This window comes from Dromaius novaehollandiae, chromosome 18, assembly GCF_036370855.1.
Source record: "Dromaius novaehollandiae isolate bDroNov1 chromosome 18, bDroNov1.hap1, whole genome shotgun sequence".
Lineage (NCBI taxonomy): Eukaryota > Metazoa > Chordata > Aves > Casuariiformes > Dromaiidae > Dromaius > Dromaius novaehollandiae.
Window position 1 is genome coordinate 12,694,010 of NC_088115.1, and position 14,361 is coordinate 12,708,370.

Consider the following 14,361-nt stretch of genomic DNA (forward strand, 5'->3'; position numbering starts at 1 on the left):
TAGCTGATAAGCCTTAATACTTTGGCATAACTAACTTGTCTTCATTGGCCTTTGTTACTTATCTAGATATTCAGGGATTAAAACCTCATGTTTCTGGCTTTACAGAATTCCATAAGTGTCAGGGGTTAAGATGAGGTTTTCAAGAGGGCCAGTCTATCTCATACCAATCTATTGTGGGGACTGTGGCTACTGGAGACAAACACTGACATGGATAGGCAATGAGGTTGGTGACAGACTCCTCTGTCTGTCTAATGTTGGCCAAGAAAGAAAGCATCTTGGAACAGAGTAAACCATTTAAGCTAAAGAGCCCTCACCTTGTAGTTCTGATTTTCTGTCTCTTCAAGCGAGTAGAAGTTTTTCACATGTCTCATAAAAGTTACTTGCAGAGATTTCAGCTCAGAGGATGAGATTAATTCCAGGAGAATTATCAAATTATAACAATATTATGTACGGGCCTTGACTCTGTAGGGCTCAAAAACAAAAATCGGTAACAAAGCCTCAACCCCTGCAAGATTATCATCTTCTGCAAAAGGGAAGCAATGACTAAGATGCAGAATGAGTTGACCTAAAACATGCACATATATATATGCCCACACAGTTTTGTGAATCACTGAAAAGAACCCAGGCTAACTAGCTTCTGAAGCACTGAGGTATATCCTCTCTTCTTTGTATCACATTAACAAGTGTGTCGACATTTATAAATGTTACATGAAAACTAAACCTATAAATAAGATCAATCTTACAGCATGATTGCATTTAATAAAAACAATCCTTAGTCCCCACCACCACCACGCTAACACTTTTTGAACAGCAGAAATATCAACCACATCCCCAAATCTGTACTAGCTTCTTTTGTGCTTTCCTTTAACAGGATCACTCACACGTCCACCATGAAAGTTATTTGAAAGGATTAAGATAGTTATCTCTAAAACTGGTTTCATCCTAAAAATATTAAAGCCAGATGAAAATGGCACAGATAATTAAGTAGGTTAGTAGGGCTAACGAAGTGCTAAAAGTAACTTAAAGCAAAACCTGTCAACCATGTGCGTCTTGAATCATTCTTTTATTCTGCTCTTGAAATCCTCCACAATGTAACAGGAGAAAAACTTTTTTTTCTTCTTTTCCACTTTTTAACAGAATTCAGGGGCAATATGTCTGATTAAACAGCATGTCTAGTAAAAAATGAGGACTTAGTCCTGTAATCAGATGTAATCATCTTGCAAGCAGATGCATATAGCCCCTGTGTTCACATGTATTCAATTCACTGACTGCAGAATTCTGCTTTTTGAGCAAATGCCATCTCTCATTTGTTCTGCAAAGTGCCTTGCACAGTTTGATTACTACGAATATAACAAACATTTGGAATATACTTCTGGAAAGACATTATGTTCCAATTTGAGTCTAGTCCACAGCTGGTCAGCTATGAGGAAGTAAGCTTTCCATTTACTTAGAATATTTTTTGTCATGTTTATTCCTGATTTTGTTTGTTTGTAACTATGGCACGCTAAATTCTGTTGACAGCTACAAATCCACTGTGCAATATAGCAGATCAAATTTTGTATTTTGCAGCAGCTTAAAATATTTGCATATGCTATTGGTTATAATGGACAGAATTTTTTTAGAGGCAGTCTGGACAGAAACTGGTTGCATGAATGGACTGGATCTAGTTTCTTTCACAACTAACTTCTAGGATTATTTATTTGCTATTAAAATCATTTTTATTATAAATTATTAGATCCTCATTGTCATTCTTTCTCAAATATCTCTGTTTTTCATTTCTAACTTAATTTAAATCTTGCACATTTAGTAACATTCCTCCTCTAGTTACCGTTTTCCTTTTCTAATCCACATCTGGCCAGTCTGCAGGTGTTGATATGCACTTAAGTACAGATGGGGTAATAGCTTCAGTTTTAGGAAATATATAGAATTTTCCTACACAGAAAAGAAAGATCCCTGCTTAATTCAAGTCAAATTTTGCCAAGCACTTCTTATGAAACAGAAGGTGAATGTCCACCCCCACCCTCCCTTATGTTTCTATATTGGTAATGTTTTCTCTATTATAAATTATATGGACTGCAACTGTGTAGGGTTTGGGGGGGGGGGTTGGTTTTTTTTTAAGCCATTAGGGGAAAGGAAATGGCATATGGAGAGAATTCAAGTCCCTCCTCATTCCTAGAGAGTCTATCCAGAAAGTCAGAATACTGAGTTCAGTCCAAGTGTCATTTCCTGCTCAGAACTGGGAAGGGGAGTTGAGGGTGGGAGGAGAGAGGGATATGTAATGTTAAATTGCTGCTTCTGATTATCAGCCACATTCTGCAAATGATTTCATAGTATAGCTTTGAACAGAACTGAACCCCTACAGCCCAAATATGTGTAGCAATCCATTGATGAAATAGCTATTTTTACATCTGTTTCATATAGTGGACAAAAATGAAGCAGCGTGGATGATGGAAGTGTGCTTTGGAGATTATTCAAGATTTTCTGATAACTCCATACATCCAATCTTCCACATGCACACAGAGCATAGTTACATACTCCTGGTAGTACAGCTATTCCACCACTGTGAACCTGTACACAATCCAACTTGTTACAAAGAACAAATGAGGCAGCCTTCTACCATTATTATAAGAAATAATCATGCTTTCAAAAGCTGATCCCATGGTTTTCATTTCACATTGCAATGCAAACTCAAAGATATGAAATAAAGTAGGACACTTCCTCATTATTCTGCCTCTTTCATTGAGTTTGTGGGTGTAATCCAACCCCTTCCCCCAGTGAAATCAATGCCATTGATTTTGCCATTAGTATGTCAGTCAACTAAACTCCCTTCCAGATGCGATTTCTGCATCACTTCTGGATTTGACCTATTGTTTTATTTAAATGATTAGTATGACATTTTAATGTGGTTACACAAGTTCAGCTTAATAAGAATTAACAGGATTTTTCTCCACCCTGTCTTAGTTTTTCTCCCTTTTCTTCATCCTTTTAAATCTGAACTTTACTTCCCTCCCTCTAATGATGCTCCCTAGGGCAGCGGGTGAACTGCAACCTGGAAATGGGCCATGGCTCTTCCACGAAGTCTTCTGGCTTCTGTAGAAGAGTGTCCATTTCCTGGAGCCAGTCTGAGACAGACAGTGCTCTGCAGTCAGAAACAGGACTGGAATCCAGTGACCCTTATTCCATATGAAGTGCTATGAAACTCATGACAAATTAGTTCTTAGCTGTCTACATGCCCAGTCTCTGCCTGACATGTGTTAGGGCCAAGCTATGGATCAAATAGGAAGGAAGTGTTTTCCAAACACAATGAACAGCTTTACACACTTGTAGCTTGGAGTGCTCTTTTGAATGTATTTTGTCTGAAGTTTGCAATAGGGTTAGCATATACTTCCCAGTCAAATCCAGTAGGCAAGCTTGCCTCTCAGGCTTTTCCCCCACCTAAATCTGACTTATCTTCAGGGGAATATGTAAATTTTTAAACACAAGCCAAAAGGTTAATGCATTTCCTATTATGTTTTAAGTGAGTGCCAACTTTTTCTTCTCTAGGCCAAATAGCAGTAATCATTATTACTCTTCATTAATTACTTGTTTTGAATAACACTATCTCCCCCCAAATTGCACATGTTCCCCCCATGCTTAGTCCTATGCTCAAACCATTATACTGTACCTTATCACAGATGAGATTCAGTGCTCCTGAGATAATCCTATACTCAGGAAAAGGATAATCTCAACCAGAGGTCCTAGGGATTAACTAGAAAAACACAGGATTTCTGGGTTCCAGGCTAATTCTATCAGCTACTCTCTGGACATTTGTGGATAACTTTCTTGCATTTCAGTTTTCTTTGCTGTAAAAGGGATCTAGAAACAGAAGAGACTTGTGAAATATTGTTGGTTAGTGAATTCCTTTTCCTGTAAACTTAGAGCTTTCTTTTCAGTGATACACTACTGTATAGTTTTGTGTAGTTTAAGTCATTCTATACTGAGTAGCAGGAAGCAGCTATTTCATAAGCTAACTCGTGGGGCAATCAAAAATTTCTGTTATTTTGACCCCTTTACCTCTAGCTACTCCACAGTTTCAACAGTTCTTCCTTTAGTGGAAAATAAATGGACAGACTATTGAACAACTCTGCAAAGCCTCTGTTCTTTCAGAGCCTAACATCTTAGGAAACAGCAAGTAGAGGCAGTCACAAGGGCAGCATTTCCTATCATCAGAATTTCAGATATGGTTACATTTGCTGGGACCTTAAACCGAAATCTTACCATCACTCTGCAGATAAAATAGCATTAGCAACAACCGCATTCCAAGCCACTTGATGTCAGCAGGGATCTGTTGTTACTGTTCTCAACACAGGAGTCAGCAGACTAGTTTATAAGCCACCAGGCATTTATACCAGCCCTTGTCCTGAATTAGGATTTGCTGAATAAAGAAGGCTAGTTCTTCAGTCTGGCTGGACAATGCAGAATCAAGAACTAGGAGTGATAATAATTCTCTCCCCCCCCCCCTTTTTTTTTTTTTTTAAAGCTAGAGATGTAGTCTAATATGAGTGACTGTGATCCTAACCTCAGAAATAGCTTGCATTTTCTTAGAATAAGAGAGTGACTCACCCCAGTCACTTACTCATAATCACTGTAGATCGTTGCTCGTGGAAATGCATGCTGCCAATGCTCATTGGTAGATAGATAGGCTGAATACATTTTTCTTGGATAAAAACAAAGTCTTAGTCCCCAGAAAGTTAATTATTAAGCCACTGAACTGTCAGGCATCTAGAGAAGAATTTGCAGTGTTCTATTATTAACTTAATATATTAGATAGTTCTGAAACAAGCACTTCAGGAAAGAAAAGTACAACTAATACTATCTAGCGAGAACTCTACATTCTCATCTTCTTTATGTATGAGAAGACTAAATCAAACTAAACAAGTATACCGTTCCCTGTTTTAAGGTATTATTACTTTAAGCATACACTTAAGACTTTTGAAGTATTCTCTCTTATATTTAATTTTTCATTGAATACTCAGGAATTAGCACATGGTTGTTTCCTGTAACTACAGGATGTGCTCCAGTGGATTTTATAGCAGTATTTTTTTAATAGGACAACATATATCATCATACCTGAGTGTCCCCACACCAGAAACTCGGCATCAACTTCTTAAGGAGATGAGAGACAGTTAGGTTGTCTGTAGCACCCTCTACCGGAAGATGAAGTATTTTACAGAGTTCAAAAATAAATTATTCTGTTTCACAATTCCCTATGCAATTATCCTTATAAACCCCATACAGCATAATGCACATAGTATAACCTAACTCAGTTATAAAAGCTGACTTAGCGTGATTGTTTTTATATGTTCAGTTCTCTGCAGACAGTTGCAGGGAACCACAGCTTTGTTACTGCTGTTTTCAGGTTGGAGCTTTGACAAGAAAGCAAAGGACACATAGAGCTTCACCACTGCAGAGGCATAAAAATCCTGCTTGGTAGTTTTTAAGAACTTGAAGGCTTAGACATTGCAAGGCAGGTGGTTCTTTCCCCAGGTAAGAAGATAAACAACAGCAGATTCAGGTCTCAAGGACATTGCAGTGTCAGCAGCGTTAGACTTGTCTTCTGCTCCAGTCCAGCACTGCCTGACCTCACTGTGTCCCTGCCCATGGCTTTTCTGCAGGTGCTCAGTGCCACCTGCAATCTTGCTCATTAGTACAGAAGGGAGACAAAGCAGGAACAGGCCTTGGCCATATTTTGTTCTCCACTCTCATGTAGCAGCACCCCACTATGCCTCGAGATCACACAGACAGAGGGTTGCCAACCCTGAGACACTAACTTGGCCAAGAAGCCTTAGAAACTGGTGCAATCAACATCAGAAAAAGTCAACATAAATTAGTTCAGGGTTCATAAGACCCTATCTTGTGAAAGTTAAAATGTGCAACCCCATGTTGATTTATCATTACAGCAATATAAATGTTTCTGTGGTGATGCTTAAGCTGGGTAGGGGAACTCACAAATAGGCTTAAAGACAGCCCAGTAGAATTATACTTACACTGGATTTATTCTCTGAGCCAATATTGCCACATGAGTGATTGTGCTGCAGGAGATGGATCATTGCTACTGCTAAATACAGAAGTAGATATGAATGTATATGCAAAGAAAGAATGTATTACCTCTTATCATCCAGTAGTACTGGAAGTTCAAGCCACTTGCTTGAATCTTATCAATACTAATAAGAGAAGTTACCTATAGATCATATAATAGATTATAACCATCTGAAAAACCTGAAACATGCATGCTTTGCAAGCTTGGTTCCCTAACTTTTGTTGCATAGCAGGCATCCAGCTTCATTAGCCCAAAGTATTCTTCAGAGGGAACAAATTGTAACAGCATACACATGGAGAAAGCCTGTAGGAGTTCATGTAGATCAGCCTCCAGCTAGGCAAGGCACTTTCCCAAGCAAGTGTGAAATAGGCAGTAGCCCCACACCACACTAGCAAAAGTGAGAGCACCATCTACCGCGTTAGCAATCTTTTTTCATAACTTATTACAGACAGCCTATTGCTGACTCATTTAAGAGCTCAGATAACAATACAAGGTTACATGGGAATAATGGTAACCTAGGTTAGAAATAGCATCTGCATAACAGCTAAAAAACCTCAACAAACTGAATGGATTATTCAATGGTTATTCAAACCTTGAGCATTAGTTGGAAAACTCCTTGAACTCAATCCTAGATTTTTTTCTAAAAGCTAGAAAACAGGACTACAGCTGGCCCCACCCCCACAAAACCCACCTCCAAGCAAAGTCCACAGTTCTCTTTATCAGAGGTAGGCTACTGTAAGTGACCATTTAGAAGCAGAGAGGCAAGAGATTCCAGACTGAAAGCTTCATTTTCGCTCTCTAGAGGAAACAATCATTTTAGAAGTATTTTGTACACTCTACCTGAACATACTGACCAAAAAAATCAAGAGGCTGGTCAACTCTTGCATTTTGTCTTAAGTGTTTATCTGCACACAAAGCATAAGGCTCCATACAACTAGGGTTAGCCACACAATATTTATCCCTTTAAAAATCAACAAGCTGATAGAAAAACTGAATAGTATGTCTTGATATTCTTGTAAATACTTAGCAGTTGACAGTACTTGCCCTCCTCCAGGCCGTTACAGGCAGTTAAGTAGTACTATAAAAAATAAAATAAAGTCAAAATAAAGTCTTTCACCTTTCAGAGAAATATATTAATTCAACTATGAATAGGTATACAAATGTATGCAAGATACCTACAGAGAAGCAGCATTTCATTTGTTCTGCAATAATAGTATGCAGATATACATGGAAGTCAGAGCCTGGAATGACAAACCTGTTCTAAATCCACCAGCTTCAGAATTGCATCTCTCTTAATTTAGACCTACGTTCATACCACAGTACATTTTAAGTAAATTTATCATATCAGTTTCCTTTTAAGAGAGCAATTGACACAGTCCAATTTGAGGTATTGATACCACTTTATTGAACTTCAACCATAAATCCCCTTTAAAAGCTTACTCAGTGTATAGATTACTGTAATAGGTTATGTAGAGTATAATAGGTTACGTAGAGGTTACAGAGGGGTGGCTCATGCTTTAAAAGAACACTGTATTATCCCTTTGCATTCTTATCCCTGAGAGGGACAGCAAGAGTCAGAAAAACAGAATGAGTATTTACAAGTATGTCAGAAAGAATGAAGTTTAGTTAGAAATTCACATCGTATGTACAGTTTTGAACTGTTCAAGTATGCTTCAGTTTGACAAAGTGCTACAGGTCACATAAAAATATCAATAAAAAGCGAAAGAGAAGATATTAAGACATACAGAAGTGGCAGCCATTTGGGTACCAAACAACTTGTAGGTGGATGCAGTGTGTGTAAGATCTAGAAGTTGAAAGTGTCTGGAGTACTGCCATGAATTTGGAAAGTGTAGCTGGCAGCAGTAGATTCTGGCACAACATTTTGGTCTTCTTCCTCCTAGGAAGAAGAGAAGAAGTCTGAAAGAGCAATAATACTTCAACCAAGTAGTCAATGCTAGCATACAAAGTGAGAGCCAAAATAAGTGCTCTCCTATAGCCACTTACTTCCGCTGAGAAGTATTTCTCAATCAGGCTGGATGAGGCTTTGTACACTTGTTCATTTTCATGTGATTGGAGAGCTTCAATTTTGTCCAGACCTCCACACTCTTCAATCATGAGACAGAGTTTTTCAGTCTCATTAATCTTCTCAGCAGCCTGCAAAAGACAAGTATGAAATATCCTCTTTCCAGGTTACTACTGAGTCTGTGTTGTCTTAAACTCTTCTGTTTATGACAAGAGAAGATGAAGACCTAATTCCAGAGAACTGTATACTCATAATATTTGTATAGTCTTATTTCTAGCAAGTCAGTCATTTTCATTGACTCTTCCAAGAAGTAGAACCTCTGGTTCAGGTATCAATTCTAGAGACAAAGTGTTTTATTCTCCCTCCTGTCTCTTAAGTAAAAAAATAAGACTTTTGCTGTTTTGCACAGGCACTAACTACTGGACAACCATTAGCAACAACTCAGACTACAATGGAGTATACTGCATCCACGTACCAAGAAGATATTGGAGACAGCATCCAGAATAACTAGCACAGTTTTGCTGTCTTTAGCTGAGAGGAGATTCAGTAGAGGTTCAACAACACCCGCCTGAACAAGATACACAATCTGGTCAATTGTTCCACCACTTGTGTAGTTAGTCACAGCCCACACAGCTTCCTTTTGAGATTTGAAATCCCCCTGTGAAGGTAAGAGCAGGGTATGTGAACACAGGCAGTAACAGGAATGGCAAAACCCAACGCAGCAGACAGTTTTTTGTATACCTTCCGCAGAATACCAATGAGATAAGGAACAAGACCATGATCTACAACTCGCTGAATCTGGTCCTGACGTCCAGCGGTGATGTTGGACATTGTCCATGCCGCTTCTTTTTGAATGTTGTTTTTATGATGAGAAAGGAGACTTGGAAAGACACTTAATGCTCCTGAATCAATAACAATCTGTGTCTGTTCATCAGTACCAGTGACAATATTTCCTATGGCTCTTAATGAAGGAGTCTGAAATAGATGTGAAAACAATGTTTAGAGAACAGCATCACCTAAGCCATATTTGCACAGTCACAGCCATGCTTTCTGCTCTAGCCTTCCCAGTTAACAGCCTATGTTTTCCACTGACAAGCTTTAAAGGCCAGGACACAAGCATTACCCACACAGACATTAAACATGAAGAATGCACGCCTTCTGAGGACCACCTGTGAACAACTGTCAGCTATAGAGCTTAAGAAACTAGTTTCCTAAACACTAATGTAGTTTTATTATACAATAATTACATTATACCCTGCACAGTCCACACTTCTGAACACTAGCTCTAGAATTTAGATTTCTAGCTGTACTATAGAGCTAAAAAACAAACTTTAAAGAATGTTTACTATTGTGCTGGCTTATGTATTAAATGCACTGATTATGCATTATGCAAGGAAGTTTGATGGTCATTAAGAGCAACAGCCTATGCCTCATCCGGGGTGGCTGTCTTCACAAAAAAAGAAAACAAGGAAATACAGAAACTACTTGAGCTTCTACCTATGCAAAACCTGGAGTAAGCATCAGATTCCTGTATAGCAAGAACCATTCAGCTAAACTTATGTTGGACTAGTGTCTGCATAATTTGTTACTTGAGTCAAGCAACAGCAATCCACATGCCTGCTTGCTTACCACTATTGGCAGTTCACTACATCCTAGGAGTTTCACAAGTTGTGGCACCAGTCCTGTTTTCACCACAACTTCTATTCTGTCATTGGAACCATCTGTTAAGTAGGAGAGTGCCCAGCATGTGTCCGCTAACACCTCATGATCATCGTGGTGCAAGAGTCGAACAAGAGTTGGAAGAATCTGCTCAATAGCTTCTATGGGTGGCGCAGGATTCTTATTACGACACAGGTTTGAGAGGGTCCAGGTAACATTGCGTAAATATCCAGACTGCAAGAGTTGAGATAAGCAGTTAGTAACTGTTTAGCTACTTTAGCTCTTTGCTCAGTTATTACTGCTTGTGATTTTATTCATATTGCACACTTACAGCCAGAGAAGAGAGATCAGGAACAGCTAGTAGAGTCAGCAATGGCTCAATTGCACCAAATTTAATAACCAGATCTCTATAGGTAGAGCCATCCCCTGAAAAACAAGAGAATGAATCATGTTATGTATACATCCCTTGAGCATTTTGATTGCAGAGAATCATTTCATGTGAGATCATGAAAGCTACTACTGTTGAAGAAAGGCTAGATAAAAACCAGAGAAATAAGAGGACAAAAGGACTACTGCCATGGTTAAGTAATATGACAAGTATGTGTTTCTCTAACCAGACTAGAGAGTGTCTGTTTAATTTATGTTGGAAAAGAGAGGTAATCAGTGTATATTTTCTATACAGCTTTTAGAATGTTATAATCATTGGTTGCATGATGGGAGTTCTACAGTATAATGCTGAAGGAATTTCAGAACATTCTTTATTGAATTATTTTACTGCTTTCTTAAACAAAAGGCACTTTACAGTTTTAAGCTATCTTTAAATTAAATTAAAAAAAACCACTTTATTCAAACAAGAAGTTTTATTGAGGTGATTTTCTCCAGAGAGACTATCACATTACTCTGTAAAGCACAGCCCCCTTAAGAAGCCATGAAGCTACAGCAAATGCAATATAGTAGAGTAGATATGTTGACTAGTGGTGCTTCGCCTCCCCCACCACCAAAAGGGAGAATGGGATTCAACACTGTTAGATCAAGTAGTCCTGAAAGGTACATGAGAAACTCTAGCACACCAATACTTTCACCACAGTAAGTAACTGTTCCTTCTAAGCAAAGAACAATAGCCAAATATACAGTTATGAGAGCCATCTGCTTCCTTCCTCCCCCTTCTAGTCAAAGGGGCAGGGCAGAACTCAATTTTTACTTCACAAAAGCCAAGTAAGATATGAGAAGAGCCCTATGTTGTAGCACAGCTATATAGCTCTATTAAGACTGAATCGTGTTATTGGTAAGAGATCTGTGTAATGCAACACCTGACAACCTGTTGATTGTAAGAAGTCACATCAGATGCCACATCTGAAGATAAAGCTTTGTCCATAGCAAAACTCCGCGTTGTAGAGCATGTTTATACTCACAAGATACTAAGGCAAGAGTTCCCAAAGAGCTCAGCATGCTACACATGACATGTCAGTAGTAGTGTCCTCCCCTTTCAATTAACAGAATAGGTCAAATGAAACTGTGCAGCATATTGACATACCTGCAATGTTTCCTAAAGCCCACACAGCCTGTTCACTGATGTGAGTATGGGGAGAGGCCAGCAGCGAAATAAAGGCTGGAATAGCCCCACCATCTACTACTGCCTTTGTTTGTTCTGATGTGCCAGAAGCAATGTTGGTAAGCGCCCAAGCAGATTCAAACTGAATAGGACTACAGTCTGCTCTCCCCAAGAAGGAAACAAACTTTGGAATCAAACCAGCTCGAATTATATTGTCTATGGGGGGCTGCTTCTCTCTTGAGAGGAGTTTCCTAAGGAGGAAGACAAACAGGAAGCATTATTTTCACCTGCAGAGATCTGCACAACAGATTCCAATCAAGTCAGTCAAGAAGAGACTCATATTTAAAAAGCAAAAAAGGATTTCAGGGCATTCAGAGAAGACAAAGCAACAAGACACGAAGGGGAAATTCAGCCAAACTACAGACAAGCTCAACACTAGCATCTAAAACTTGTTAACATTGCTTCTGGCATGTCTTCACTTTGAGAGGTTCTGCTCAGCCTCTGAAATAAAGCAGACCTACAAGAGTCATGGTATATTTGAACTGCTAGAGGTTTCTCAGCAGACCGTAGGGCAATGACTGCCAAAAGCAACACTGCAGCAATATACAGGCTTTCTAGAGGAGAGTATAGTTTAGCATAGTTCTAACTCCAGTCACTTGATTGTTCACTTTATTCCAAGTCAGATCACTGCAACCAAATATCAGTTAGGTGTGGACACAATTTAAAAATACTTTATTCTGATTAGGGGAACCATTTATTATTACTCTACAACTCTGAGATAGACTATTATTTACTTTGCCACCTCAGAACCACCTGAAATCAATTACTACTTCTTGGCATAGGATTGTTCAGGCAACCAAATGAAATTTACCAAAACACTGCATTTAAGGTTGATTTCAGGCATTTATTGAAATATAGTTTGATAAAGAGAGCCATGGTTGCTGCCATAGGCAGAGACTTAAGTCCATTAACTAATTCTTTTACCTTACCCAGTTACTGGCCTGCACAGGTGAAAGTTACCTCTAAACTCCTTACCTGGCAGCTTGGGTAGCCTGTAGCTGAAGCTCTGTGTTATTACTATTAACTCCTTTGACTATTTCTTCAACTGACCAGTGTGCTGAAACCTGCACAAGAAACAGTTACATTTAGACTTCATTGGAAGAGCCATGTGGCTTCATGATCATAGAGGCCCTCAACATAGTACTATGACAAGACTGCCATTTAATAAAACAAGTGGTTGTTTGGGGAGAGAGAGAAAGAAGAGAAAGAAGAAAAAAAGTACATCACTATGTGGTCTGCAAACCCTCAGCTATAGCTTTATCTACATTATTTGAACTATTGAAAGCATTTTTAGAGTGCTTCACACCACTAATACAGTAGGCTTAAACATAACTGCCTAAAGTACTTTTTAAGAGGTTTTACCTGCAAGGAGGGGGGGAAGAGAGTATTGCAAACATTTACAAACCACTTGAGGAAGGGATCTACAGTAGAGGCCACTGGAGTTGGGTACCTACTTACTTGATTATTCCGATTTTCCTGGAGGGGGGAAGTAGCATCATCTGGTAAAATGCTAACATTTCTTCTTTTAAGCATCTGGTCATCTTTCTTAGCTTTTCTCAGCTCTACATTGACTTCGATACGCCGCCTTCTCATTTCCTGGAGGATGTGTATTCATTAGTTTATGGCTTTTACAAATACAAAGTATGTTTAGAGAGACAATGGCTACCCAGAATATTTATTGCATCAAAATACTCACTGTGGTATCTTTTCCCTTGTTCTTGAATCTGTGCAAGCGAGCTGCTGCATTAGCATTCTCATTAGTAGACATCTTGTATATTAGTCAGGCTTCAAGAGAAGGAGATGAAAAAAACTAACCTCAAAACAGAGCAAAGGATAAACCCTTAGAGTTTACTCCATGAGAGTTTAAGTTAAAAGCTTAAGAACTTAGACCAGTATTTAAAAAACAAGAGACACTTTTCTGTATTAGATAGATGACTATACTCCAACTTGAGGAAAGACAATGGTAACATAACAATTGTCTTTTCAAAAGCCAACAGTTGTCACAGCAACAGCATCAAGACAAAAAGCAGTAGATGCACATGTCCTTTTAAGACACTTCCATCCACAAACGTCAGTCACTGTTTCTAGGAATAAGACAGGCCTTCTTCCCCACAGACAGCATATATACTTTTAAATACTACTTTGACTTGGTCAAGCCCATACCACATATGCAAGCTCCCCTCCAATCCACCTGATGAGAACAGCACCTAGAAAGCCCCTGCAAGCAGGCTTGCCATGCCCTTGGGGCCATGAACATGCAGTAGCAGCTGCATAGGTAACGAGGCCGACCTCTGCCTTAGCCGGCCCCGAGGCGACCCACTGCAGGAGGGCTGGCTTCGCTTCGGCCACAGCTTAGCCAGAGCACGCAGCTCGCTCCGGGACACCCTGACCCTGTCAGCCTCGCTCCGGGCAGCGGCGCGCCACCGCGGTGCCCCAGGAGGGGTCTGCCGGGCTGCCCTACAACCGACGGACCCCCGGCCCCTCTGACAGACCAGCGCACGCTCCGCACCTCCGCCGCAGACTCAGCGCACAAACCGCCCTGCTACCACAGCGCCACTCCAAGCCTGCGAACACGCTGCCACTACCCCAGGCCCCTCCAGGCGGGATTTAAATTTCCCGCGCCCTCGCCCTGCCATTGGCCAGTTCGAGCCATAGCAAGGCTCTGATTGGCCAGTTTGAAATCCGGCTCGTCTCGCGATGAAGAGGAGAGACTCTGCCCTGCTCCCGGAAGGGCGGGCCAGACGTCACACGTTCAAGGAGGCGTCCCCGCCACAACACTACAACTCCCAGCATCCAACGCAACACTGGCGGGGCCAGAACCCCGGGGAAACTACAGCATTCGGGCCTCGGAGGCCCGGAGGACGGTGACGCGTGGCATGATGGGATTTGTAGTTTCCTAGGACCCGGCTTCGGAGGGGGCAGTCGGATGGCTGGAGGGGGCTTATTGCACATCCGGATGGAGCTAGAGCAGGGAGCTTTTTACTCTCG

At 40.2% G+C, this 14,361-nt stretch overlaps 1 protein-coding gene across 3 annotated transcripts; it reads right to left on the reverse strand.

Moving 5' to 3' along the window:
* Positions 1 to 7,460: 7,460 nt before the first annotated feature.
* Positions 7,461 to 14,020, reverse strand: KPNA2 (karyopherin subunit alpha 2). 3 transcript variants are annotated; one of them, XM_026099089.2, is made up of 11 exons: positions 13,883 to 14,020; positions 13,070 to 13,158; positions 12,832 to 12,969; positions 12,349 to 12,437; positions 11,296 to 11,564; positions 10,093 to 10,187; positions 9,732 to 9,995; positions 8,844 to 9,077; positions 8,578 to 8,760; positions 8,084 to 8,233; positions 7,461 to 7,976 (listed from the first exon to the last, which is right to left on the reverse strand). In XM_026099089.2, exons 2-11 carry the CDS (start codon positions 13,139 to 13,141, stop codon positions 7,884 to 7,886), a joined length of 1,587 nt encoding a protein of 528 aa, XP_025954874.2. In that variant the 5' UTR covers positions 13,142 to 13,158; positions 13,883 to 14,020; the 3' UTR covers positions 7,461 to 7,883. The 3 variants fall into 3 exon arrangements, with proteins under 3 accessions (XP_025954874.2, XP_025954873.2, XP_025954875.2); XM_026099088.2 differs by having other exon boundaries at positions 13,070 to 13,183; positions 13,883 to 14,006; XM_026099090.2 differs by having other exon boundaries at positions 13,070 to 13,188; positions 13,883 to 13,990.
* Between the last annotated feature and the right edge of the window lie 341 nt (positions 14,021 to 14,361).